Raw genomic sequence first — 21,824 nt, forward strand, 5'->3', positions numbered from 1 at the left:
CTTTTGTGGACATATGTCTGGAAGGAATGGTCTGAATCACTGAGCTCAGCCTTCTCTGCAGAAAACCTCACCACACAAATGTGTTCATATATTCAATTTTGAAATTTGTTGGGCTTTTCTACCCACATTTCCTGTAGAGAGACAGGTCCAGAACCACAATATTCAAATGCTTAGAAACATCCTGACTTCCTCCTTAATTACATTTATGTTTATATTCATCTGTTTCTGTGCTAGCAATTTCCTGTGGCTTAAAATAGCTCTCTGCTTTATGAGGGTGCTAACCTGGATGTAATCTATGCACAGACAGCAATCATATGCCACTCAGCCTTTCTGCCATTAAGCGATTTTTAAATTTTCATTGCTCAGTCCACTGAATTTTTTGCACTTTTCTCAGTTCATATTCTGAACTAGAATTGTACACAGTATTCAAGACACAGTGGTACTTCCCAGTCTCTATTGGGAATATTTTACAGCCCTGCATTTAACATTTAGTTGGCTGAATTATACTAGTGTCTCATAATGACCATAATTAATAATTATAATTGGGCATTTCCAAATAATTGCTTCCCTTATATGAATTCTCCCTATTATACCAGAAAATCTTGTTATTAATCCCTAAGGACATGGCCTTCTATTTGTATTAAATTCAACACTACTTCCATAGATCACCTGTTTTATAGAATTGAAATTTTTGATATGGCTCATTGTGAGCAATGCCTCTGTTCTTGCCATTATCAAGTTTAATTAGCACATTCTTATTTTTATGTCATTGTCTTTGTTAAATAATATTAGCCAAATGTTGGTATAAGGAGCCTCCACTGAATTTTCTCTTTGGTCTCATATTACTCTTTCCAGCACAGAGCTATTCTCATCCCTCTTTTAGCCACTTCTTTATCTAACTTACATTTCTTGTGCAATTTCCCATTTCACCTAATAATCTCACAAGTGCTACATTGTCAAATGCTTTACTGTAAAGATAAAAATTAATTGTATCTAATAGGTTTCCATCATAAAAATTCTGCTGCTGTTAAAATACACTCACAGTCTATCTTTGGTAAACTTTTATCTCATCTTCCATTTATTTCTATAGTGTTCATTCGAGCTTTATTTTAAAGCTTTGTGTGCTGTTGTAGATTAATGGAATAACTGCAAATATAGCAAATGTTCATAAAATAAAAGTGAAGCTTGTTATATAGCACCAGCACAATACAACAGGTGGATTAAAATCTCAACCACAAGCCATAAAACTTAATTCCCTAGTTTTTCTCTAGTCAGTTATGCTTCCCATCCCTTTGAACAAGCTGAGCTCTCCTAGTTCAGCTTTCATCCCACAGTTCTTTTCACTTTGTGTATATTATCTCCTGGTTTTGACTTTCCTTACTACATCTTTGTCTGTTCTGAAAGCTGCAAAAATTACTCATTAGGCTGGGACATGCATCTAGGTCATACTAAACCTTTAGGGCTCCCCTTTCTTTATGTGCTAGTTGCAATGTGCTGCCTGTATTGCTAAATAGTCATTTTACTTTTTGTTTCAGTCTTCTGCAAGATCTAGCTCTGAATTAGGTTTGGCAAATCTTCCTTGAGCCTGCACCTCCAAGACTCCAAATCATAGCTTTCTGGATTTATTCTTTTCCCTTCTCCATTCTATACGGAGCTTTTCCTTGTTTTTTCTCTGACTGTGAAGGTAGTTACTCATCCCTCTTTCATACTTGGAATGTAAATTCCAGACATTTTTTGTATTTGTGTTAGATAAATTCCAGATCTCTGTCATGTTTAAGCCTCTGATTTATTACCTCAATTACTATGTCTAATTTACCAGTGTTTGTTCTTACAGTATTAAAAAAGCCCTCTAAAACTTTGCCAAAACAGTTTTGTTTACTCTTCCATTTCATTTGGATTTTTCAGCCAGGTGGACTGTTCTGGTTTTACTTTTAACACAACCAGTTTCTTCCCCATCTTTACTACCTACATAAATTAGTTTAAAATAGCATCAGTTTGTACCCAATAAGAAAATAAAAAAGCTTTTGTTGTCACTCGCACAAGTACCTGAGCTGTAGTGGCATTAGTAGCCCATGTTTTTCACTGTACAGCTGCATTTTTTAATCTCTCTTCAACCTTGTCAGAAAATCTTCCTCATCCCCATGTTTTGGCAACAGCTGAGCTGAGATGCCTGCATATTTTCCTTTCTCCAATCTCCATTTGTGCTGCAAAATTACATTAATTCAGCTGCTAGCTAGACCGTAAACTTTCCTCAGTTTTCTAGAAAATTTCAATTTGTAAATAATATCATACAGATATCCATTATTAGTATTGAAAAGTTTATTACCAGACAATTTGCATAAAGCTTGAGTTGTATGTCACCTCTCTGCAGGAATGCTGATTGCTGTCACTAGACAACTGATATGACAGGCATTGAAGCTAGTTGATAAATATACAGTTAAAAAAAATCTACAGTATAATGACCTGAAATCCTGCTGTCCTCAACTATTACACTGTTCTTTCAGCACACTGAAGATTATTAAGCCTATAAAAAGCCCAACCTAATATACCTAAATTATGGATGGTATCACTAAGTCATAATACTATATTAACTGGGACTAATCAATTATATATTTATTAAAATTTAATCCTCTATCTTACTAGCAGTGCAAGTCCTATCATACAGACTGCAGTTATTCTGCTGATGTGCTGTTCCTTTCGACCCTAACAACATCAGTATGCTGCACAACCTTGAAAATGGGAGAATGCACAGGTAAGTATGCTTGGTAAGCTCTATAACAGCAATTGGAAATATAATTTTCATGTAGAGAAGAAAGAACATTAATTTTATTTTTATGGTTCTTCCTCAAAGAACCATAGGTATGTCCTCAAAAGTATGTCTGTGCTTTTTTCATGCACTTCTTTTTTGCCTTACCTGTCCCTTAGTGTTTTGCTACGCCCATTAAATTGCATTAAAGCAGTTCCTTTGGCTCAGAAGGCTGTAACCAGTTGTACATTCAATAAATGTATTAGGAGGAAGAATAAGGATGATGACAATTCAAACCTAGTTCCTAACACAAGAATAATAGCCTAAACCAAATAATTTTAATGCCCGTATACCTGCATCAGGCTAAGAGTGAAAATATATATACAATTTTATGTTCTGTAGCTTATTTTATATACTCATACAGGAGTGGAGCAGTTTGAAATTTACAAATTCCCAATAAAACTGAGTAGTTCAAAAATCTGCTAGTCTGTACCACAAACATGAATATGCACAACTTTATCAAAATGTTTGCAACCATCTTCATTCCTATCTGAGCAGGAGGTTGGACTAGAAGATGTTCTGAAGGCTCTTCCAAGCTGACTCATGTATCCTGTATGAATTCTCTCTCTTTAGAATTCTCTCTCTTCACAACCACTATTCCACACCCAGACGTGCACAAAACCAGATGACAATCCTTTGTCATAAAGCTCCTAGCACAGATCTGCCTCCCATACATATTTATTCCCTTTTTAGTACTCAAACTCAGGATGATCATGACCACATGACCATCTGCTCACAAATGGCCAGGCAAATATTGTTAATTTTTTTTTTCCCAGACACTCAGTATTGTACACCAATCATTTATCTCATTTTCTATCCCAAATAATCTTTCTTCCCTTATTAAATGTTTCTTTTCTAATTCCCCACAGATTCTTCATTACTTCATTACTTTCTCTCAGATCATAAATTTTGTTCAAAGCAGTTGGGCTTTCATGAACCCTGAGTTCATTTTCTCAACTGCAGCCATTATCTGAAATACTTTCTACCCATCTGGCTATATCAGTTTTTTGGATAGAGGACTTCTCACCTATTTTCATGACTTCACTTTATTTACATGGAGTGTCATGTAAATATGGACAACTTCTAAGATGCTTCAGTGACAGTTTCTTATTCCATACGCTTTCCTTTGATAAACAGTTCTTGTCTACTCTTTTCAGTATTATGCACATTAGATATGACCTTTCTATAATTTAGCCTAGAAATCAGGTTACCATTCTGAACTAGAAATCAGATATATATATATAAAAAACAATACCAAAAAAGTCCATATAGTAGTAAATAGGAAGGCAGATAACAATTGACCCAATTAATTAATGACTAAGACATTATTGTTAGTGTTCATCAGTATATCCAGAACAACTTCATTAAAACATAGCTAATCATGGTAGACAATCTTGTGCTGAAAGCAGTGCAACACTGCAGCTGTATTTCCTAGGAATCACAACCATTGATTCCTGATATTTAGGGCTGCTCAAAGTCCTAAAATCCAAATAACACTTAAATGGCATTCTACCAACTCTGCTATCAAAAGGGTATCAGTGAGTTTTAGAATTAAGTACTTCTGAGCTAAGCACACTGCTGTTTTAATGAAGAAAGTACAGCATATGCTTAAATCAAAAACTTCTGGCACCTTCACACTGAAAGGGGAAGCTGCACTCCGCCCCAAACTATGTTACAGCCTTTGGCAGAAGCATGCGGTAGCCTCATATGAACTGCGGAATCTCTAAACACTGTCAGAGCAGCCCTCATTTAGGAAGAGCTACATAAAGCAGGCGCTGCTAGGTTCATCCAAGTTCATTTACAGAACACTGCACCTTCAGTTTGTGAGTTGGTATCTCATATTTGTTAGCAAAAAATCAGGAACACTACGCTAGAAAGGAAAGAGACTCCAATGTTGACATTATAGAAGTTCTTGAACTGCCATAATCCTTAATGGAGGCCCTGTACTAGAGTACCACTACAGAAATATGAACCCTGAAGACTTTAAGACCTTGTCTGTAAAGTATCCTGTTTTAAAATACTAAGATCAGTTTTTTTTCTTTGGCTACTAGAAGTAATTACTTTCTATTGCTATTCAGTAAATAACTATTTCAAAAAGGTAAATTACTAGGACTAGCAGTCACAGACGAGCCCAGAGAGGACATTCAGATAATCAGCATAGTGAGTTAGTGACTTGTCAGAAACATAGATGAGATGGGGAGAGGTGCTTGGAGGGACTAAGGAGGAAAGCAGTAGAAAGGCCAGAGTTAGAAAATGCCAGTAATGTCGTAATTAATAGCTGTAGCCAAAAAGAGTTTTCTGGTGATAGAATTTATTCTTCTCAAGTAAAAAGAAATAGAGTATTTTCTTGTGTTGTTTTTCCATGTTATTCAGGAACCCCCTTCTTCCCTGGGGTTACCAGCTGTGTTTTGATAGTCAGATTGGGTGGGAGATTTCTCCTGCAGCAGATTCTGACATATTTTTTTCCTGTCAAGGAAAGAGCTTGACAGTCATCAGTTCCGTTGCTTGTCAAAAGGGAATCAGTTTGCTCCTTGTCAAAGTGCCTGCTCTGCATTTATTACCTTTGTTTGGATTTATTTTCCTTTTCAATTATGTTTTCTGCACACAAGGATTCTCACCCTCTCAAAAAAACCTGCAGTAAACCCATCAGATGGCACTACTAGAAGGGATTTCTGAGGTCTGATGATCATCAGGCTCCGTCCACCCTGTACATTTCCCCACCCCCCCACCCCCCCACTGGGGTGGCGTGACAGAGGCACTCCAAGGACAAAAGTCATTTATTTATCTGCAATGTCTGGCCCCACCACGCCCAGCCGTGGGGCAGAGAGCCCCCACAGCAACTTTAATTGTGGCCTTTCCTTCACTGAAGTTGATGACAAAGATGACTGGCAAACCCGAGACTCTATTACTTCTCGTTCCCAACAAGCCATGAAGTGCACAGTGGTAGATTAGTCAGTGAAGCAATTGAATTTTTCAGAGTACTGTGTGTGATTTGTAATTCTGTAACCCTGCGGTTTTCTAAGTGGTGGTTCAGAACTAAAATGAAGATAACACTTCTTTCCTCTGCTGAAATCAAATATTTCTATTTATTGATGCCATTCCTAAATTATTTTATTTGCAAAGGAGAAAAAGCCTTCTCTCAAATCTCCAACTACCTACCATAATTTTTCTTTTTTTTTTTTTAAATTACTTCACCTTCTCAAAACATGTTTGGTGATGGTGAAAGCATTGTTTATTTGATATTACTCCTAATTTGCAATGGTATAGTTAATAAAATTTGTAAAATTGCAGAAATACAGCTGAACTGTGGCTACTGTTTCATGATAAAAAATGGCAGTAGTAGCTTAAAACCTTCTTAATACCCCTGTGCCCCTCAGCTTTGCCAACACAATTGCTTGCATGACTTCTTAACAAAGCCTCATTAAAAAGTTGTCAGCACTAAGTCAAGGAACTGACTGGAGTTAAAAAAGAATTATTGATTGTGATAATTACTAGCACAGTCAGTTACTAGCACAACAGAATGGCTGGCATACCACAGGCAGAAGAGGGAACAGGAGCAGGGAAGCAGGAATATCTCATGCTGATAGTGGTGCCTGGACAGCAGCAAAATAGCAGCCTGTGCAAGATCAAAACTGAGAGAAGGATTGGAACGCCCATTGAGCCAATCCTCAATTATCTATGATTAGATTATCTTCACTGCAGATTATCTGTGCCACAAATGTACAACGAACCACCCTTACTCCAGCACAGGTATTAGCTGAAGCCCATGACTGTACAAACATCTATTGCAAGATTGTGCCTGGCTTGGAAACAATACACACACCTTCCTGCAGAGCCAGAGATCATAAATTCTGCCAAACCAAAGTGGCCTCTGAAAAAACAGCTGAAGTTTTCCTCACTGTGTTCCCAGAACCAGGAATGACAGACAGAAAGCTGCAGTCACACCACATTGCTTCCCCTCAGGAACAGCTCAAACCTAGCTGGGCTTCAGGCCAGCTGTAGGCGCCTTCATGTGGAAATGATCCCCAGCAGGCAGGATTATGGGAGGCCTTTTAGGTCAGGTGAATACGATACACATGCATGGATCCGGTTTGGATATCTGACCCAGGCAACTGGGGAGATAGCATTGAAACATCAACAGCAAGAATCCTGGCCAGTTTCTGGAAGAAAATATGGGAGCAGAATGAAAATGCCAAAATGTCATAAGTGACACCACCAGTGAGGCATTTACCCTATAAAGTATTGCTTGCAAAAGAAAATGAGAAACATTACAATTAGGAGGAGTAGGGTGTTGAGAAGCGTTCCATCTTTGGGTCAGCTCCAGCCCAATTGAGCTGCATGACCCTGAGGATTCAGATGAAGTTATAAGGCGATTCTTTCTTGGTTGTTACAGTGCTAACACTGTTTAGAAGCACAGCTGTTGCCTACAAACTATGATCACCTCTCAGTGTGGAGGTACATTTTAGTTCTGGATAGCATTTTTGTAGCTGATTATTCTGTTTTATTGTATTGCACCATAAATGTGCTTACCATTTTGGATTATTTGGAGAGAACTTTTTTTGCCATAGAAAAGCAAGCCAACTTACAAGTGAGCACAAGTAATTTTATTTTAATGTAATCACCATCACAATTTGCCTTTAATGGATGATCAAAAATTCACAACTTATTATTTTCATACTTTGCATACATTCAGATAAGGTGCACAACTTCATAAAAACAAATTAGTGTCAGGACTTGCAGTTCTGTATGTCTTGCTTGACCTGTAAAAGCAATACCAAACAAAGCCAAACAAGCTGTTAGCCTGTTCCTATGTTGCAATCTTGTGGAATATTATATTCTGTAGAAGTGTCAATTCCTTTTAGCCCCAAGAGTTGCTCAGATTCCTGCTTCTTTAAGGGTTTTTCCATTAGGAAAATAAACTGATGAAATTTTATATGATCCTTGGTTTTTTAGGAATAATGGGCATTACAACTTGATTTATAGAGTGCAAAGAAATCCACATGAATAGGAACAATTTATTTGCCTGTAGTTCCCAGACCTTTTGTAGGCAGCTGTATTCTAAAAATCTTCCTTCCAGCATTTCTGATGCCACACAGACAGAATTACAGCAGCTTCCCAATGACTTCCTCAGTTCTGAAATTATTTCTAAATTGTCAGAAAATCAGCTGAGCTCCTTGGCCCTTCTATTGTCTGCACCTATTCAGTACCCAGAGTAAGCACAATATTTTCTACTTCTCACTACGTAAATCAAAGTTTTAATTGTTTCTTGTGATCTCTGAATGGAAAGTGGCTCTCATGGCCTCTACTTTGAACAAAACAGTTGAACTGTCCAAAGCCCAACACAGTTAGCATGCTTTTCAGACTTCATTTTTTAATATTGTCAAGCAGATCCCTTTGGAATTGTACAGAATCTCTTCTCTTAGCCAGATAGCACAGGCAATCCCATGTGGCCATCCAGTGAAGCCAAGAGAATTACTGCAGGGATGGATCTGGCAGTACAGCATGTTGAACTGAGCTCCCTTAAGCAAGAAATCAGCACAAACGTACAAATCCAAGGTCTGAGGGTTCTGGTTTGCAGTCATCTGTACAGGCTTCTATTGCTAAACAGAAGTAAACCAAATGTTAGACAAAATGATATTCATTGATTTATGCATGAGGGTAAAAAAAATACACATATTTATGAAAGCTGAAAATAACTAGATAAAGCTGGTTTGAATTATTAGAAAACCCAGAAAACATTACGTTTCAGTAAAACACTAAGCATCCACCCTAAAATACGTTGATACTGCAAATTAACACCAGAATCCCACTATGACATTTTAAGATAATCTGATCTAAAAGTCACAGCCAGCTGAAGGCAGGTTGCTGTATGTCAGCTTCTCAGACAAAACAAGAGAGTAGTAATGTTTCCTCCTTTGTAATGGTACATAAAATCTTGTATTGTTTTTGTAGAAGAATGTGCTTGATTACTGTTTGCCAAATCAATAAGTAATTCCATGGTGAAATATATTGCTACAAAAATCCACCAAGGTCAAGAACTGAGTAAATTCTAAAAATGTACATGAATACTACCTGGAGCTGCGGTTCACAATAATTCTGGAAGCCTTTTAACAAGTCATGCTTCAAAGCCAAGAAAAGCTTTTACTGGTAAAGTTTAGGACACAATCCTTCATGGGGATGGACCGATTCCTCTTACCAGCAGCAAGTACTTCATTCAAGGACCTCACCTTGCCATAGATGTAGGAAGATACTGACCCAAAGTGAAATCCAGTCGGATGCAGAACAGTATTTTCTATATAGCAACCTGTGAGCTTCCTGTGATCTCCCTGCTGTTTTGGAGCTGAGGAAAGCAGAGTGGATGCCAATTTCAGTTAATGTTTTTTGCCATTTTGTTTTATCAGTAACAACCATTTAAAGAATGAGACAAATAATGACAGCAATTTATAGATTTTTTTTCTCAACACAGTAACTCAACTATGTTTCAATCTCTGCAGTTAGATTTTTTTTTAAATGCAGCTCTGCACAAAAACTTAATCCACCTTCTACTTTCACTTGTATTTGGGGCCACCTTATGACCACTTTAAGCAGAGAAACGCAGGGAGGGTTTAAGCACTAAAGTGGTCTCTGATTCAGACAAGACAGATATTGTAATTGATATCCCATTAATTTTGTCTTTTTAACACTCTTCTAATTGCAAAGAAGGCCGCAAATAGAATATATATGAGCTGTGGAGCAATCGCCACTGCAGAAGTCGTTCCAAGCAGTCACTAACCATTTATACTGTGAAGTCTTCCTGTATCTCCAGTATGCTTTGGCACAGAGCAGTTTCTGGAGCCTGGAAGCTCTTCCACCCCTGGAGCTGTGTATGACCAGCAGCTAAGACCAGCCAGCTGATGGACAGTGTTTTGCTGCTGTCCAGGTTAGCAGCTCTTGCCTCTGCACCGTCACTGTAGAAACCTAGCTAAGAGCCACCTTTCCAATACTATGGGACCAAGACAAGTTCAGAAACGTGACATGGGTGGAGTGTAGCCATATGAGGAAATGAAACCAGCTGCTTCTTCTGGAGATGAGGGAAGCAAGTTAAAACATGGGACCTCAGTATATGATGCATGGACACAGGTAGACAAGTGGCATAAGAGGGCTGGTGTGGAAGCATGTATCTTCTGGCACATCCAGCACATCAGTCTGGGGACAGAAGTTTGATGCTTCCAGTTGCACCAAATGCCTGCACCTATCCAATGGATTAATCCTGAGGGCCTCTGCTCTGTATCAGTCTGTTTTGTTGTCATGGAATGTATGCTAGGATGGATAACAACCAAGTTAAAGTTTATATTCAGGGAAATAATCACATGATGAGACTGATCAAACCAGAACCACAATGAAAGAAGGCTCAGAGCCATAACCCCCTGCCATAAAACCTGTGATAGAATTAAGTCAAACAATTGGAGCGACTATAGAAAAAGCTCACTGTATAACAGCCCAGGTTTAAGAAAACAGACAGGATATGGCACACAGCTGTTGACTGTAGGGCTTTCCATAAAGAAACCATCTCTTTAACAGCCCCTGGTTCCCAGCACAATAAATGTTCTTCTGTGGGTGGGTGTGTCAGCTACAGGAGGATGCCTGTACTACTAGATTTTCCAGCAGCTGGTAAAACTCTGCAAAGCTTCACTGAATGCTGGACAATCTGCTTAAGTATTCCACTACAGTATCTGATGTACCACAACCACTTAGATCAACCGCTTTCCTAACTGACCTCAAACTTTTCAAAAGCAAAGTAATAAGGTCTTCCTGAAGAATCCTTTTCACCTAAAAATAAATTTGCACCAGTTAAAGAGAAAATAATGATGTATAATGATGTATATTGACATACTAATTATAACATTCTTGTATTCTTGTGCATTTGTTCTTGGCTGACCCAAAAGTCACTTATCAAGTTTATCTGACATCAGCTTTTATAAAAATAGAAAATAAAAACAAACAAACAAGCATCATTTTAGCAACTTTAATAGCTGTGCCAAAATTTAATCACTTGGGCTGAAAATTGCCATGATGATTATCTGCTTTGGTCTGTACAAACTTAATTCAAAACTGTTCATATTAAACGCTAATAATAACAGCTGCAGAAAAGCCCATAGATGAATTAATTAATAATTTCATCTTTAGAACAAGACTTGACTAACTTGCAGCAAATACAGCAGTCACACTCCAAACAAGAGGGCTAAAGCAAAATTCTGAACAGCCACTCACTAAATAGCACTGTCTATACCTGGATGCTGGATCAGACAGATCAGACAGAGCTCCCCCAAAAATTGCATATGATTATGTTGTTCCAGAATGTCATAGAATGTAAACTACCAACTTTAACTTCAACTCTTCCCAGCTTTTATATACTTGAACTTGCAGTGTAATACCATTATTTGATTGTGTTTACATGTGTACACTTGCATGCACACATAAATCCCACAAATACACAAATAAAATAGAAAGTGCATCCAAATGGCATGAGTTTTAGAAGAAAGCACACATTACCTGTAAAGGAAAAATTCAAACAATTCACCTAATATGATCATGTAGCTCCACATTCTGTAATTTGGCAGTACCATTCAGGCTCCATAAGATGGCAGACCTGCATACATTTAACAGTTGTTGGTGTAATGACATTGCTGTAAATACATTGTTTTTAAATGGTTACTTTAAATTGATGGGGCATGTTTTCACTCAGAGTGTTTATAATGTGATATATTTAGAACTATAATGAACACTGCTTACTACTCCATATTGCCTTTTCCATACACTCTGATGGCTTTGGACACTGCCTACATAAAGCACCTGTTAAAAAACAAAATGTAGCATCATCACTCAGAGCTGTTTGATTGGGAATTACCATGACTTGATCGATATAATTTTTTCTAATCAATATGTAACTGGTTTTTATTCCCATTGATTCATTCTAGAACTTTTAGTCATTGTAAATTAACTGTCAAAATATATTGCTGCCCTGAACACACCAAAGCCCTTGAGGTTATCTTTTAAATAGTCTGCATTACAGGAGACTGTTTGGGGCAACAATGACGTACTTGTTAACCCTAAAATTGGTATCTTTATTTCCCGTTGAATGATGGGATGATGTCACTTCTAAAAGCATTTTTCAGGTTCTCTGACATTAACGTAGTTCTATTATCTGTACAGTCATTATAGTATTATTATAGTAAATTAATACAACAAATTTGTTTTATGAGTCATATTAGGTTGTTCTGGAAAATACTCAAGAACAAGGTGATGCCTTTAGCAATGCTTTATACCAATTTCCTTTCTATTTGTCAAGATGTCAAACTGGTTTAGACCTAAGGTGCTCAAATATTAATTTTTCAAAAACATTTTCATACTTTAAATGACCAAGTAAGAAACAGAATGAGTTTGCAGTCTCACTTTTATGTTTCACTTTAGCAAACTTGGACTCATAAACATTATAATTACAGAGGCATATAATTTTCCCATAAAGGTTTCATTGCACTTGTTCCACTTGGCTAGGATTACAAGGAAAAGTGGTTAGATTGCTTTTAATATTTTGAAAGAGTTCTTTGGAAAAAAAGACAGTAAGAAGTGTTCATGCCAGCAAGAAAGCACTTTGTACTCAGTAGGGCTCTGAAGAGGAAATCACGATAATTTTAAATTAAAAACTGATCTACTTCCAGGTAATCAAATGGAACAAAGAAAACAAATTACCAAGGAATCAAACTCAAAATCCCTACACTAGCACATCAAGAATGTTATTCTGAAAACAGTAGCTAGGAAGAAAACTTTCACTAGAGTGAAAAAATTGAGCTGTTATGTTCATATGCAAATTTGTAATTTTTTCATATGTAAACCTGCTCTTTAATAACTGCTTAGCAGCAAAACCTTATTTAAAACACTGCTCCCTGACACATTCACAGGCTTCTTGCTGACTCACTCTCCAAGAATGGGATTTTGAAAAAGAATAAAAACATTCCAGTAACAGAAATACTGAAGAATTTAGATAATGAGTGTCTGTAACCTACTTCTACCTTTTGACACTTATTGTATCAACCTTCACAGATGTGCCAGGAAGTTCTTGCTGTTTTGAAACCCCGATCGTTTTTAAAGCAGTCCTGTAATCTTCTTACCGGTGCAGAGACTACTTTCTTTACTTCTGGTTTATCTACGCTTATTTCAATTAGAGACATACAAAAAACCCCACACAAGTGCTTACGGTATCTCTGCAACTCCTTATGCAACAGGGCTGTAATGGGTTTTGGCCAGGCCCAAGGGAGCTACCAGCCCCACACATTTGCAGACCAACCTCGCGTGCCTCGGCACAGCTTCGCAGTTCGGGGCTAATTTTGCAGAAGCATCTCTTTTGTGTTGAAGGATTTTGCAGCGTTTCAGCAAGATATTTCAGCGATCAGTCATCACTTCGCCGTGCATATCCTCCCCCAGCTGCCACTCAAGCTGTCACTTGGAGCAGCGGTCCAAGAGACGCTTCTCACATGGGCACTGGAAGGGCAGCATAAGAAGGTTTGTTCTACCACATTTTGCACCTCTGGCACCCTGTGTTGTGGTAAAGGATTGAGAAAAGAGGCTTTGTTTTTCTGCTGCTCCTTTACGTAGAAACCCTGCTCTAAAGAGGTCACTGAGTGAGGAATAGCTTCTTCCTGCCAACTCTAGCTCATCAGCCAAGCTATTGCTGCAAGCTGCAGCGGTACCAAGAGGCGGGAAATGTTCCGCTGGGAGTGCTGATGCCGCCGGGAAGGGCCCAGAACGCCCGGAGCTGGCCGGTGCTGCGGACAGCGCCGGCTGCGGGCAGCCATTCCCGGCGGGGCCGCGGCCGCCCCCCGGCAGCGCTCTGGCACGCGCACCCCAGCATCCTCACTTGACGCATTGCAGGTACAGCACGACCAATCAGAGGCCTTGACTCTTACCAGATAACCATTGCAGAGTCCCGTTAGCCAATCAGGCGCTCCTTGACAAAGTGCTGCCTCAGAAGCCTCAGCACCGCTTCCGTCGGCAGCCTCCGTGCGAGGCAGCAGTAACCTTCCGCGAGAGCATATAGGTCCCACCGCTGGCCAGCGGCTCGCTGGCGGGAGCTGCCCGCCGACGGACGGAGGGAGCGAGGATCGGAGCGGCCGCTCCAGCGCCGCCTCCCCTTTGCTGGCGCTGCAGGACCTATATGGCAGCCGCCATCCCCCGGGCAGCGAATGGCCGCCGAGTCCAGCACAGAGCCCTCCCGCTGCGGCCGCGTTGCCTGCGGGAAAGGCAGGGGGAAAACAGGGTCCCTCGGGAGGCCCCAGTAGGCTCCGGGGAAGCGAAGCGGTTTGTGCTGTGTCGCCCGGGCCCTTGCTGGTGGGTTTAACGTTAATCGCCATCGGCAGTTCCTGCGCGGAGAGCGGGAGAATCACCAGAGCCGAGCCAAAGCCTCGGTTGAGGCGAACCCCAGAGTGCCTGCAGAGGAGCTGCAGAGCTGCCTGTGCCAAGCTGGCAAATGGCATCTGCGAGAGGCACAGCTGAGAGCCCTGCAGTGGCTCTCGGTTAATTGCGGATGCCGCCACAGCGCCTTCGGGAGCGGCGGTAGGAGCCGCAGTGCTGAGCGGCTCCGGAGAGAGGTGCGAGGGGCAGGGCGTGAGGGAAGCCTGTGTCTTAGCAAATAGCTTGGATCCTCTGTGGCAAGCTGAAGTCCCCAGCATATGGTCAGTTATTCCCCTATATCCTTCCAAACACCTACCATTGGTGTACCTGCTTAAAAATCCACCTGCAGACCGCGTAATAAATCCACTTCACTCTAAAGTGCAGGTTCAGGCGTAGCTGTGTTTTCATGCCAGCATAATTCGGCCATGCGAGACCACCCTAAAGGATGCTCCCTGCCCCCTCTGGTTGCTAAGGGTTTACTGCAAGGATCTCAGGACAGACAAAATTCTAGCAATAACATTTTTGTTTAAAGAATTTAGCTAGATGACTATGTGGCACCCATGGACCCATCACAGAACAGAGTTCATTCTTTTTTTGCACAAGCCTGTGGGCCATCGGTGCATCCTAAGTGAACAAGAGGAGACAAACTAAAGAAAGATGTGGGAGGAGGAGTAGGAAGATATCTATGTTTAAGTCATTTAACCCCATAATAATAATAATAACAAAAATAGCCTATTTTGAGTCTTTTACATTTTGCTTATTTAATGCTGAATATCTTGTTTCAGTTATATTTTAGTTGAGTGGATTGGTGCTCCGTAAGCCCCTAAAATAGACTATAGAGATAGAGACAGCAGAAGCAGAATGGTTGCCAAAGTGAAATGATCTGGAGTGCTGAGCACTGCATCAGCCCACACACAGGCCCACCCCAAGGATAGTGATGCAGAGAAGTCTTAGATGGTGCTCCCTGCTTGGAAAAATGATGTCAGTATTGGCAGACCTGAAACTAAACCAAAGGCTAACCAAAATAAACTCATTAAATGTACTTGCCTTCTATATAACATAAACCCCTCCATTCTCAGTGCAGTGCACCTTTGTGTTAGGCTTGTGCTCTTTAACAGCACTGCTGACAGCTTCACAGCCATCACATAACAGTGCACTTACTAAATATAAGTCCTTCATTAGCATCTAGAATACTTTTGCTACTACAAAAATAACAACAAATAGCCATTCTGTGGGGAAGGTCAATGCTGCTTGCCAGGAAAGGTGTGCACTAAGTGCTACATGCCTGGGACAGACGGGATTTTAGGCATATTTTTATTCCACAGAAGCTGATAGCCTCAGAATAAAGCAGGCAGAACAGAGGTTTAATTAGGTAGCGGATGTGAGCTGTACCCTCATGTAAATGTGGGGAGGAATATGAACCCCCATGGGACAGCTCTACTTTTTAAGTTTACAAAAAAAGATGGCTTTTCTTGGCACAATTTCTGAAGTTTCAACAATGATGGGAGTTGCTTTAAGATAGAGACACATACTCTGAGGGTTAGACATTTTAAGAGTCTGAGATTCACATGAGCTAGTGTCCCCAAAATGAAAAACCTAAAGATCTACACAAAGAATTGGATCAAAGAGGAACCCTAAGGGGGATATCAGAACAGACATTCTGAAGGCATCAGATGCCCCTGTTCACCAAAAAACTTTAAAAGAGACAAGCCCTCAGGAGAGGACTTCCTAGGTACTGCCATGGAATATTCCCAGGGGAGAGGCAATCTATCGGCTTTCTGACAATTGGTTACAGAGATTGGAATTTATAGTTTTATACTAAAAATCAATCTGCTCCTCAAGATTGTTGAAAAACATAGGGCTTTTTTCTCCCCAAAAGTGTTTATAAGTTGGAGAAGTTATTTCATTATGAGGTGGGTTTATTGCTGCTGCATTCACAAACAACATAAAATAGCTATCCAAAGAAATGCAAAGATTCCATAGTTTTCTTCCCGTGTGTAAGAAAAAGGAACAAGTGTCATTTGGCAATGGTGCTGGTTTCCAGCATCTGTAATTTGGGATGTATCTATACTTCCCACCTCAGGCCAGCTTTGCAATATAGCCAATTAGAATGTTGGATGTGTCTTGGACAACAGTATTTGACATCCATTATTAACACAGGTGGTTTTGATCTTGAAGCTTCTTATGCTCAGATAAGATTCTATCCCAAACTTATTGAAACATCTCGATTCAAGTGTATGAAGGAAAGGAAGGGAAGAATAAATCCCTAACTCACGCAAATTAACATGGATTTATTGACTTCAGGGGATGTTTACATTGCTGAAAATCTGTACCAGAAATTATGATTCTGATTTAAAATTATAATCACCCTTGAACCACATATGTGGAGTTGTTGAATTTTTTTATCATTAGCTGTAACATGAAGACTTACGGCAGTTCCACCTGACCCAAAGAAATTTCATTTAACATAGACCTATGACAAAATTACAATTTGGAGTTAGTAAAGGAGGCTTGGCCATTAAAGGAAATATCTGTGGATTTTAAATACCTGTCTGCCTATATCATACATATTCTTATATTTGTTAAGTTTATCTGGAACTTTTATTGCAAAATTGATCCCAATTTGCCCCACAGGAGTATTCAGATGAAAATTGTTGCTCATGGTTGAAGGGGAGGTATAAAAAACAATGCAAACAGCTTATTTAATAATTTCTATCATGTAAAAAAAACAATCCTAAATATTTGAAGATTGTTTTTCCTATGTTAAGCAGAAACAAACTGACATGAGGAACGACATTACTGGGGATGAACAAAATTATTTCCAACCTTTCTTCAGCACCTAAATTCTGAAGGATATTTGTTTACTATTGTTTATTGTACCATTATAAGCTATATATTAGTTCAAAATTTGTAGCTAATGGCAACAGCTGTTCAGCTTTTATCAATTCTAATGCAGAAATTTAACATATAAAGTAAACTAGTTTTTGGCCCACTCATTTTTCCAGTGTATTATTAAGAAATAAAATGCAAATCCAAGACATTCCTAATAAGTTGAATCTGACAATGAATTGCTTGTTTGTTACATTATATCACTTAAAAAATTGAGGAATCTATCTACTGAAATTAGAAACAGTTTTCCTATCATTAGAATAACCATTCCTGTAAATATTGTTCTATACAGAATACTTTAAAATATATTTATAGTAAAAATATATTACTTTCCTTTGACAGATGTATTACCTGGATTCATCATCAGGGAATATATTTCTTATATATGTATTTATCAGTGAAAAAGAGAGAGCTTTGTATGCTTGACAACGTTATGTAAAAATATGTAATACTTAGCAAATACACACTACATAAATATCCTTTTCCTCTTCTGCATTTGGTTCTTGAAAAATAGTGGATACAATTTGGCTTTTATCTGTAAAACCACTAACGGTAACAAAACAAAAATGGAGCGAGTAAATTGTTTATATCATGAATCATCCAATGTTTACCTTTCTATGAAACTGGCAATTGCAAAAACTGAGAAGGAAAATCCTGTTTTCACGTATTCCAATGTCTCTAGAGAACATTTCATAGGACTATGAAAAAAGGTTGGGGGTTTTAAGACTGTGGAAAAGTTTTGGGTTTTTAAAATTTATTTTACATTGCAAGTGTTAAAAAAAAAAATAGGAAAAAACCCTTTGGTTTAAAAGTATTGTTTTATGATGTTTAATCTGCAACATATACAAGTGAGACTATATGTGGATGCAGGTCTGCAATTGCAATATTTCCAAGTCTTTTTAAGACAGGATCTTGAAGGTTCCCAACTCAACCTATGCTAAGTTTAACATATGAAACTTTTCACATTATTGGGTCACAAGGATGCCATTTTACATAGGTACATGAAAAAGGGCTCACTAATTTCATTACAATGTGTAAATAATTTAGTTCTAACTAATGGTTAAGTTAGTTTCATAGAAACATCTAAAATTTTACAAGAGAACAGGCACTCAACGTAGGTAACAATCACTGATTATTCAATTACATAGATGGTCTTTGAACACTAAATGCTCAGTGAAAATCCATAGTTGTATATGATTATTGATGCACATCAGTGGGGATCAGGCAAATGTAAATAAAATCACAAGCATATAAAAGATTGAGGAATTTGGTTTCTTTTTTAATCTCTCTTCAGAAAGAAACAGTTACCTACAGGAATATGAATGTACCCAAGATCTGAAATTTTAAATATTAACATGAAAGGAACTTTTATTTTCACCTCTTGTAAAAATAAATTCTGTTCTATCTTTTTATTTCAGTGGAGTTCCACCCACTTAATTGCAATCTTAGTGATGCCTATACTTTATAAATATTCTTGCTTAGGTTTTCACAGCTGCCAATGGCATTTAGAATCGTTAATTTTTGTGGAAAATGGTCTCCCCAAAAAACATTGCCTATATGAAGAGAATTTTGTAGACAGTGTAAAAAAATTGATATACCAATAGAATTCTAGTTGACTTTAAAAAAGTACAACAAGTTTAGTTTGGGTAGCTCACGCATACAACTGGCAATATTATATTCATGAGTACTAATCATTTATTTTTTCCAGTTGCACAGATGTTGAATGCACATATATACTTGATTTTGGCTTGCACTTCTAACCTATTATAAACTGGTTTTCTATGCTTATTGCCATAATATCAGCCTCCCAGCTGTGTATTAAATGATATAACAAACTTCTGTTCATCTGTTCTCACATCCATTCTCTCAGGACAGATGTCTGTGGAATGTTTTAATTTATTTTTTTGGGTTTTATAAACTTATGTATATATATAATATAAGAAAACAGTTGATACGTGTGGGGCCATGTTCTTTGGTGTTCATGTTAACAGCCAAAGCTGAAAAGCACACCATGTATGTAAGCAGTAATATTTATTATTTTGTCAGGTTCTCAATAGAATTCTCCTTATATCTTAGGCTGCTCCCAAGGAATGGACATTGTAAGTCTCTGCTGAAACAAAGACCAACTGTAAGACTGTAGTCTTACTATCACAGCAAGGCAAAATCTAGGAATGTAATACTAGGTAGAATGGTTGCAAGTCTTCCATTGCAACCATTCTATTAATTTTATAAATAAATTTATGAAAAAATATTTTCTTACCATTGCAGTTCAAACAGAAGTCAACAAGGGCATGCTTAGAGACAAAAGTAATTTAGAACAGTAAATTTATCCAGTCAAAATTAATCTTAATAGATAGTGCATAGCCCTCTGTTCATAGAAAAGCTCTATGGCAATGGGATGGCCAAGTTCTCTGGTGTCAGACACAAACATTGAGTAGTTCCATGGCCCAGTACAGCTCCCACTGAGATTCAGGAGATTTTGAATGAGTCTGTAGAAGATCCCGGCAAATCATTTGACATTGTGTATCATTGGAATGACAGGGGCATTTCTTGCCTGGCCACAACTGAATGTAAATTTTAAGAGAACAAAGAATACTGATCAAGGTCTAGCCGTACGATTGAGTGAAAGCATATTTTCAAGGAGCAGGGAGATGCCAATTTAGATGATTTTTTTTTTATTTGCATTAAATAAGCAGCAAAAGATTAGTATTCTGTTTTGTTTACATTTATCATTGCCATATGTCAAATTAGGAAAAAAAATCCCCTTAGTCAGGATGTTATTTTGGAACATGAGCTGTGAAATATTTTCAAATACAGAATGATGCAATTTAAATAGAAACTACTGCAGAACTCAGCTGTGGCACCTTACTTGATCATCTGGATTTTTTTATTTTTTTTTTTATAAAGCAAGATAACAGTATCCAAAACTACCCTAAAAGTAACTTGGTTTCCAAACTTCAATTAAATATAAATGAATTATTAACATGAACCATCAAGAGTTAGAAAAAGTAGACAGAAAAGGTTAAAGAAGGAAAAAGAAATAGGAATAAATGCACAGCAATCCTTCTACTCAAAGGCCCTGTTAATCTTTGGCAACATTCATTGAATGTTACTGAGTGGCTTTGTACTTCACATTTCCAAGTTTCATCACGTATGTCCAAATGCTGTAATGCTAATAGTTTGTAAGAGAATCTACATAAATTTTAATTACTTGTCTTATAGTCTCTCCTCAACAGATAAATCTAATCACTTTTTAACAAGTGAAGGTTTGGATCAATGGAAGAACATATTGCATGTGCTTAAAATTAACTTTAAGGAAATTGAAATTAAGCATTCACATTTTAAACTGTCACGTCTAAATGTTGGTAAGATTATTCTTCTGATAATGCCTTTTCTTTGCAAGATAATTGTAGAAAATTATTAGCCCAATATTTATGTAGAATTCAGTGTTTTAACAATGAGGTCTTCACCTGTGTAAGACCAGCACAATAAGCAGGACAATTTGTACATGAGTACTGTTCTTCACATATCCCTGTGAGTCTCAGAGAATTCCAAGGTCCACTTATCCAAGCAAACACTCTTGTAGGTTACACCAATCAAACATTGTGCCATGCTTTTCAGAAAGAAATTCAGCTAGGAAAGTAAGAGCCTAAAATTGCTGGTCTGATTTGAAAACAAAAGATCAATTATTTGCACATTCTTCCACAGAGCGGGGCAGGGGCTGGGGAATCAGCATCACAGTTTGGTAGTTTAAAATGAAAAAGAAAAAAGAAGAAAAGGCATATTAAAAATAGGAGGCTGGGCATTCCACATCTAAAATGGAAGCTATCTATAAACCTATCATTTGCAGACTAGCCAGCTTCAAATTGGTTTTCTGACACCATTTCATACAGTAGTTGCTATACAAATGTTAGAATGGTTTGGGAACCAAACTATGACACATTAAATGTGCTATTTTGTTTGCTGAGAAATCCCTCTACATTGCAAAAAGGTAACTGTTGTACTTGCCAACCTATCACTCTGTTCCAGAAAGACAAGCAAATAAATTGTAACTTCAGTGGCATAGCTATTGAAACTGTTAAATAAACAGAATCAAACTGATTTTTTCTTTATTTCAAACACTGAAAGTACTCGTGATTTTTCAAAAACAAAATAGACAAATGAATTTCTAAAGATTTACTGCAATACTGCAAGCAGATTTATCAGAATTATGATCATACTGGAAATACTGCAAGCCTCCAAATCCAGAGAGAGGCCCAAGCTAAAACCTTCAACTAAAAATATCTCGAATTACAACAATCTCAGAATCTAAGGGAACCTGTCAAGAATGGAACCAAAATCCTAGATTCCAAAGTGGGTCCATGTTTGTTTGTGCTTCCATGCCTATTAAAGGAGGTACAGTGTGAACACTACGATATTTTTGGGGGTTTTTACCAGTGTGGATAAAATCCTCAGAGCTGACAGGGAAGAAATGAAGAAAACACTTTGACATCAGAACATGCTTTTGCTGCCTCTCATTTGCGGGCTTCTGAAGAGGCTGAAGTGACACCTCAGTTGTAGACCATCAGATTCTGGATTGAATCTCGCCGTCTCTTGGATTTTGGTGCTTGACAAAAGCCCTATGATTAATAAAAAATAAAAAAGGCAGCTGTGCTTGCTTCAACATTTTAGTTCTACAGTCTCTGTCACACACGCATTATCA

General features: G+C 38.1%; 1 protein-coding gene across 19 annotated transcripts; it reads right to left on the minus strand.

The window, feature by feature from the left end:
- Positions 1–7,388: 7,388 nt before the first annotated feature.
- LOC111929894 (uncharacterized) lies at positions 7,389–20,894 on the minus strand. 19 transcript variants are annotated; one of them, XR_015288569.1, is made up of 6 exons: positions 13,750–20,894; positions 11,579–11,638; positions 11,339–11,435; positions 9,579–10,105; positions 9,034–9,146; positions 7,389–8,406 (listed from the first exon to the last, which is right to left on the minus strand). XR_015288569.1 is itself a non-coding variant. In XM_086895143.1 (4 exons), the coding sequence occupies exons 1-3, from the start codon at positions 14,509–14,511 to the stop codon at positions 11,376–11,378; spliced, it is 882 nt and encodes a 293-aa protein (XP_086751269.1). In that variant the 5' UTR covers positions 14,512–20,894; the 3' UTR covers positions 10,527–10,615; positions 11,339–11,375. The 19 variants fall into 19 exon arrangements, 3 of the variants coding, with proteins under 3 accessions (XP_023783482.2, XP_086751269.1, XP_086751270.1); XR_015288581.1 differs by lacking the exon at positions 11,579–11,638 and having other exon boundaries at positions 9,062–9,146; positions 11,367–11,435; XR_015288578.1 differs by lacking the exon at positions 11,579–11,638 and having other exon boundaries at positions 11,367–11,435.
- Positions 20,895–21,824: the final 930 nt, after the last annotated feature.

Source organism: Cyanistes caeruleus, chromosome 6 (assembly GCF_971803275.1).
Source record: "Cyanistes caeruleus chromosome 6, bCyaCae1.hap1.1, whole genome shotgun sequence".
Taxonomy (NCBI): domain Eukaryota; kingdom Metazoa; phylum Chordata; class Aves; order Passeriformes; family Paridae; genus Cyanistes; species Cyanistes caeruleus.

Coding starts and splice junctions, on each gene's coding strand:
- LOC111929894 (XM_086895143.1), bottom strand. CDS start 14,511: ATGCTGGGGACTTCAGCTTGCCACAGAGGATCCAAGCTATTTGCTAAG. Junction 11,639..13,749: donor GACTCTGCAATGGTTATCTG/GTAAGAGTCAAG, acceptor GTTTTTTAACAG/GTGCTTTATGTAGGCAGTGT. Junction 11,436..11,578: donor GGAAAAGGCAATATGGAGTA/GTAAGCAGTGTT, acceptor AAATGTATGCAG/GTCTGCCATCTTATGGAGCC.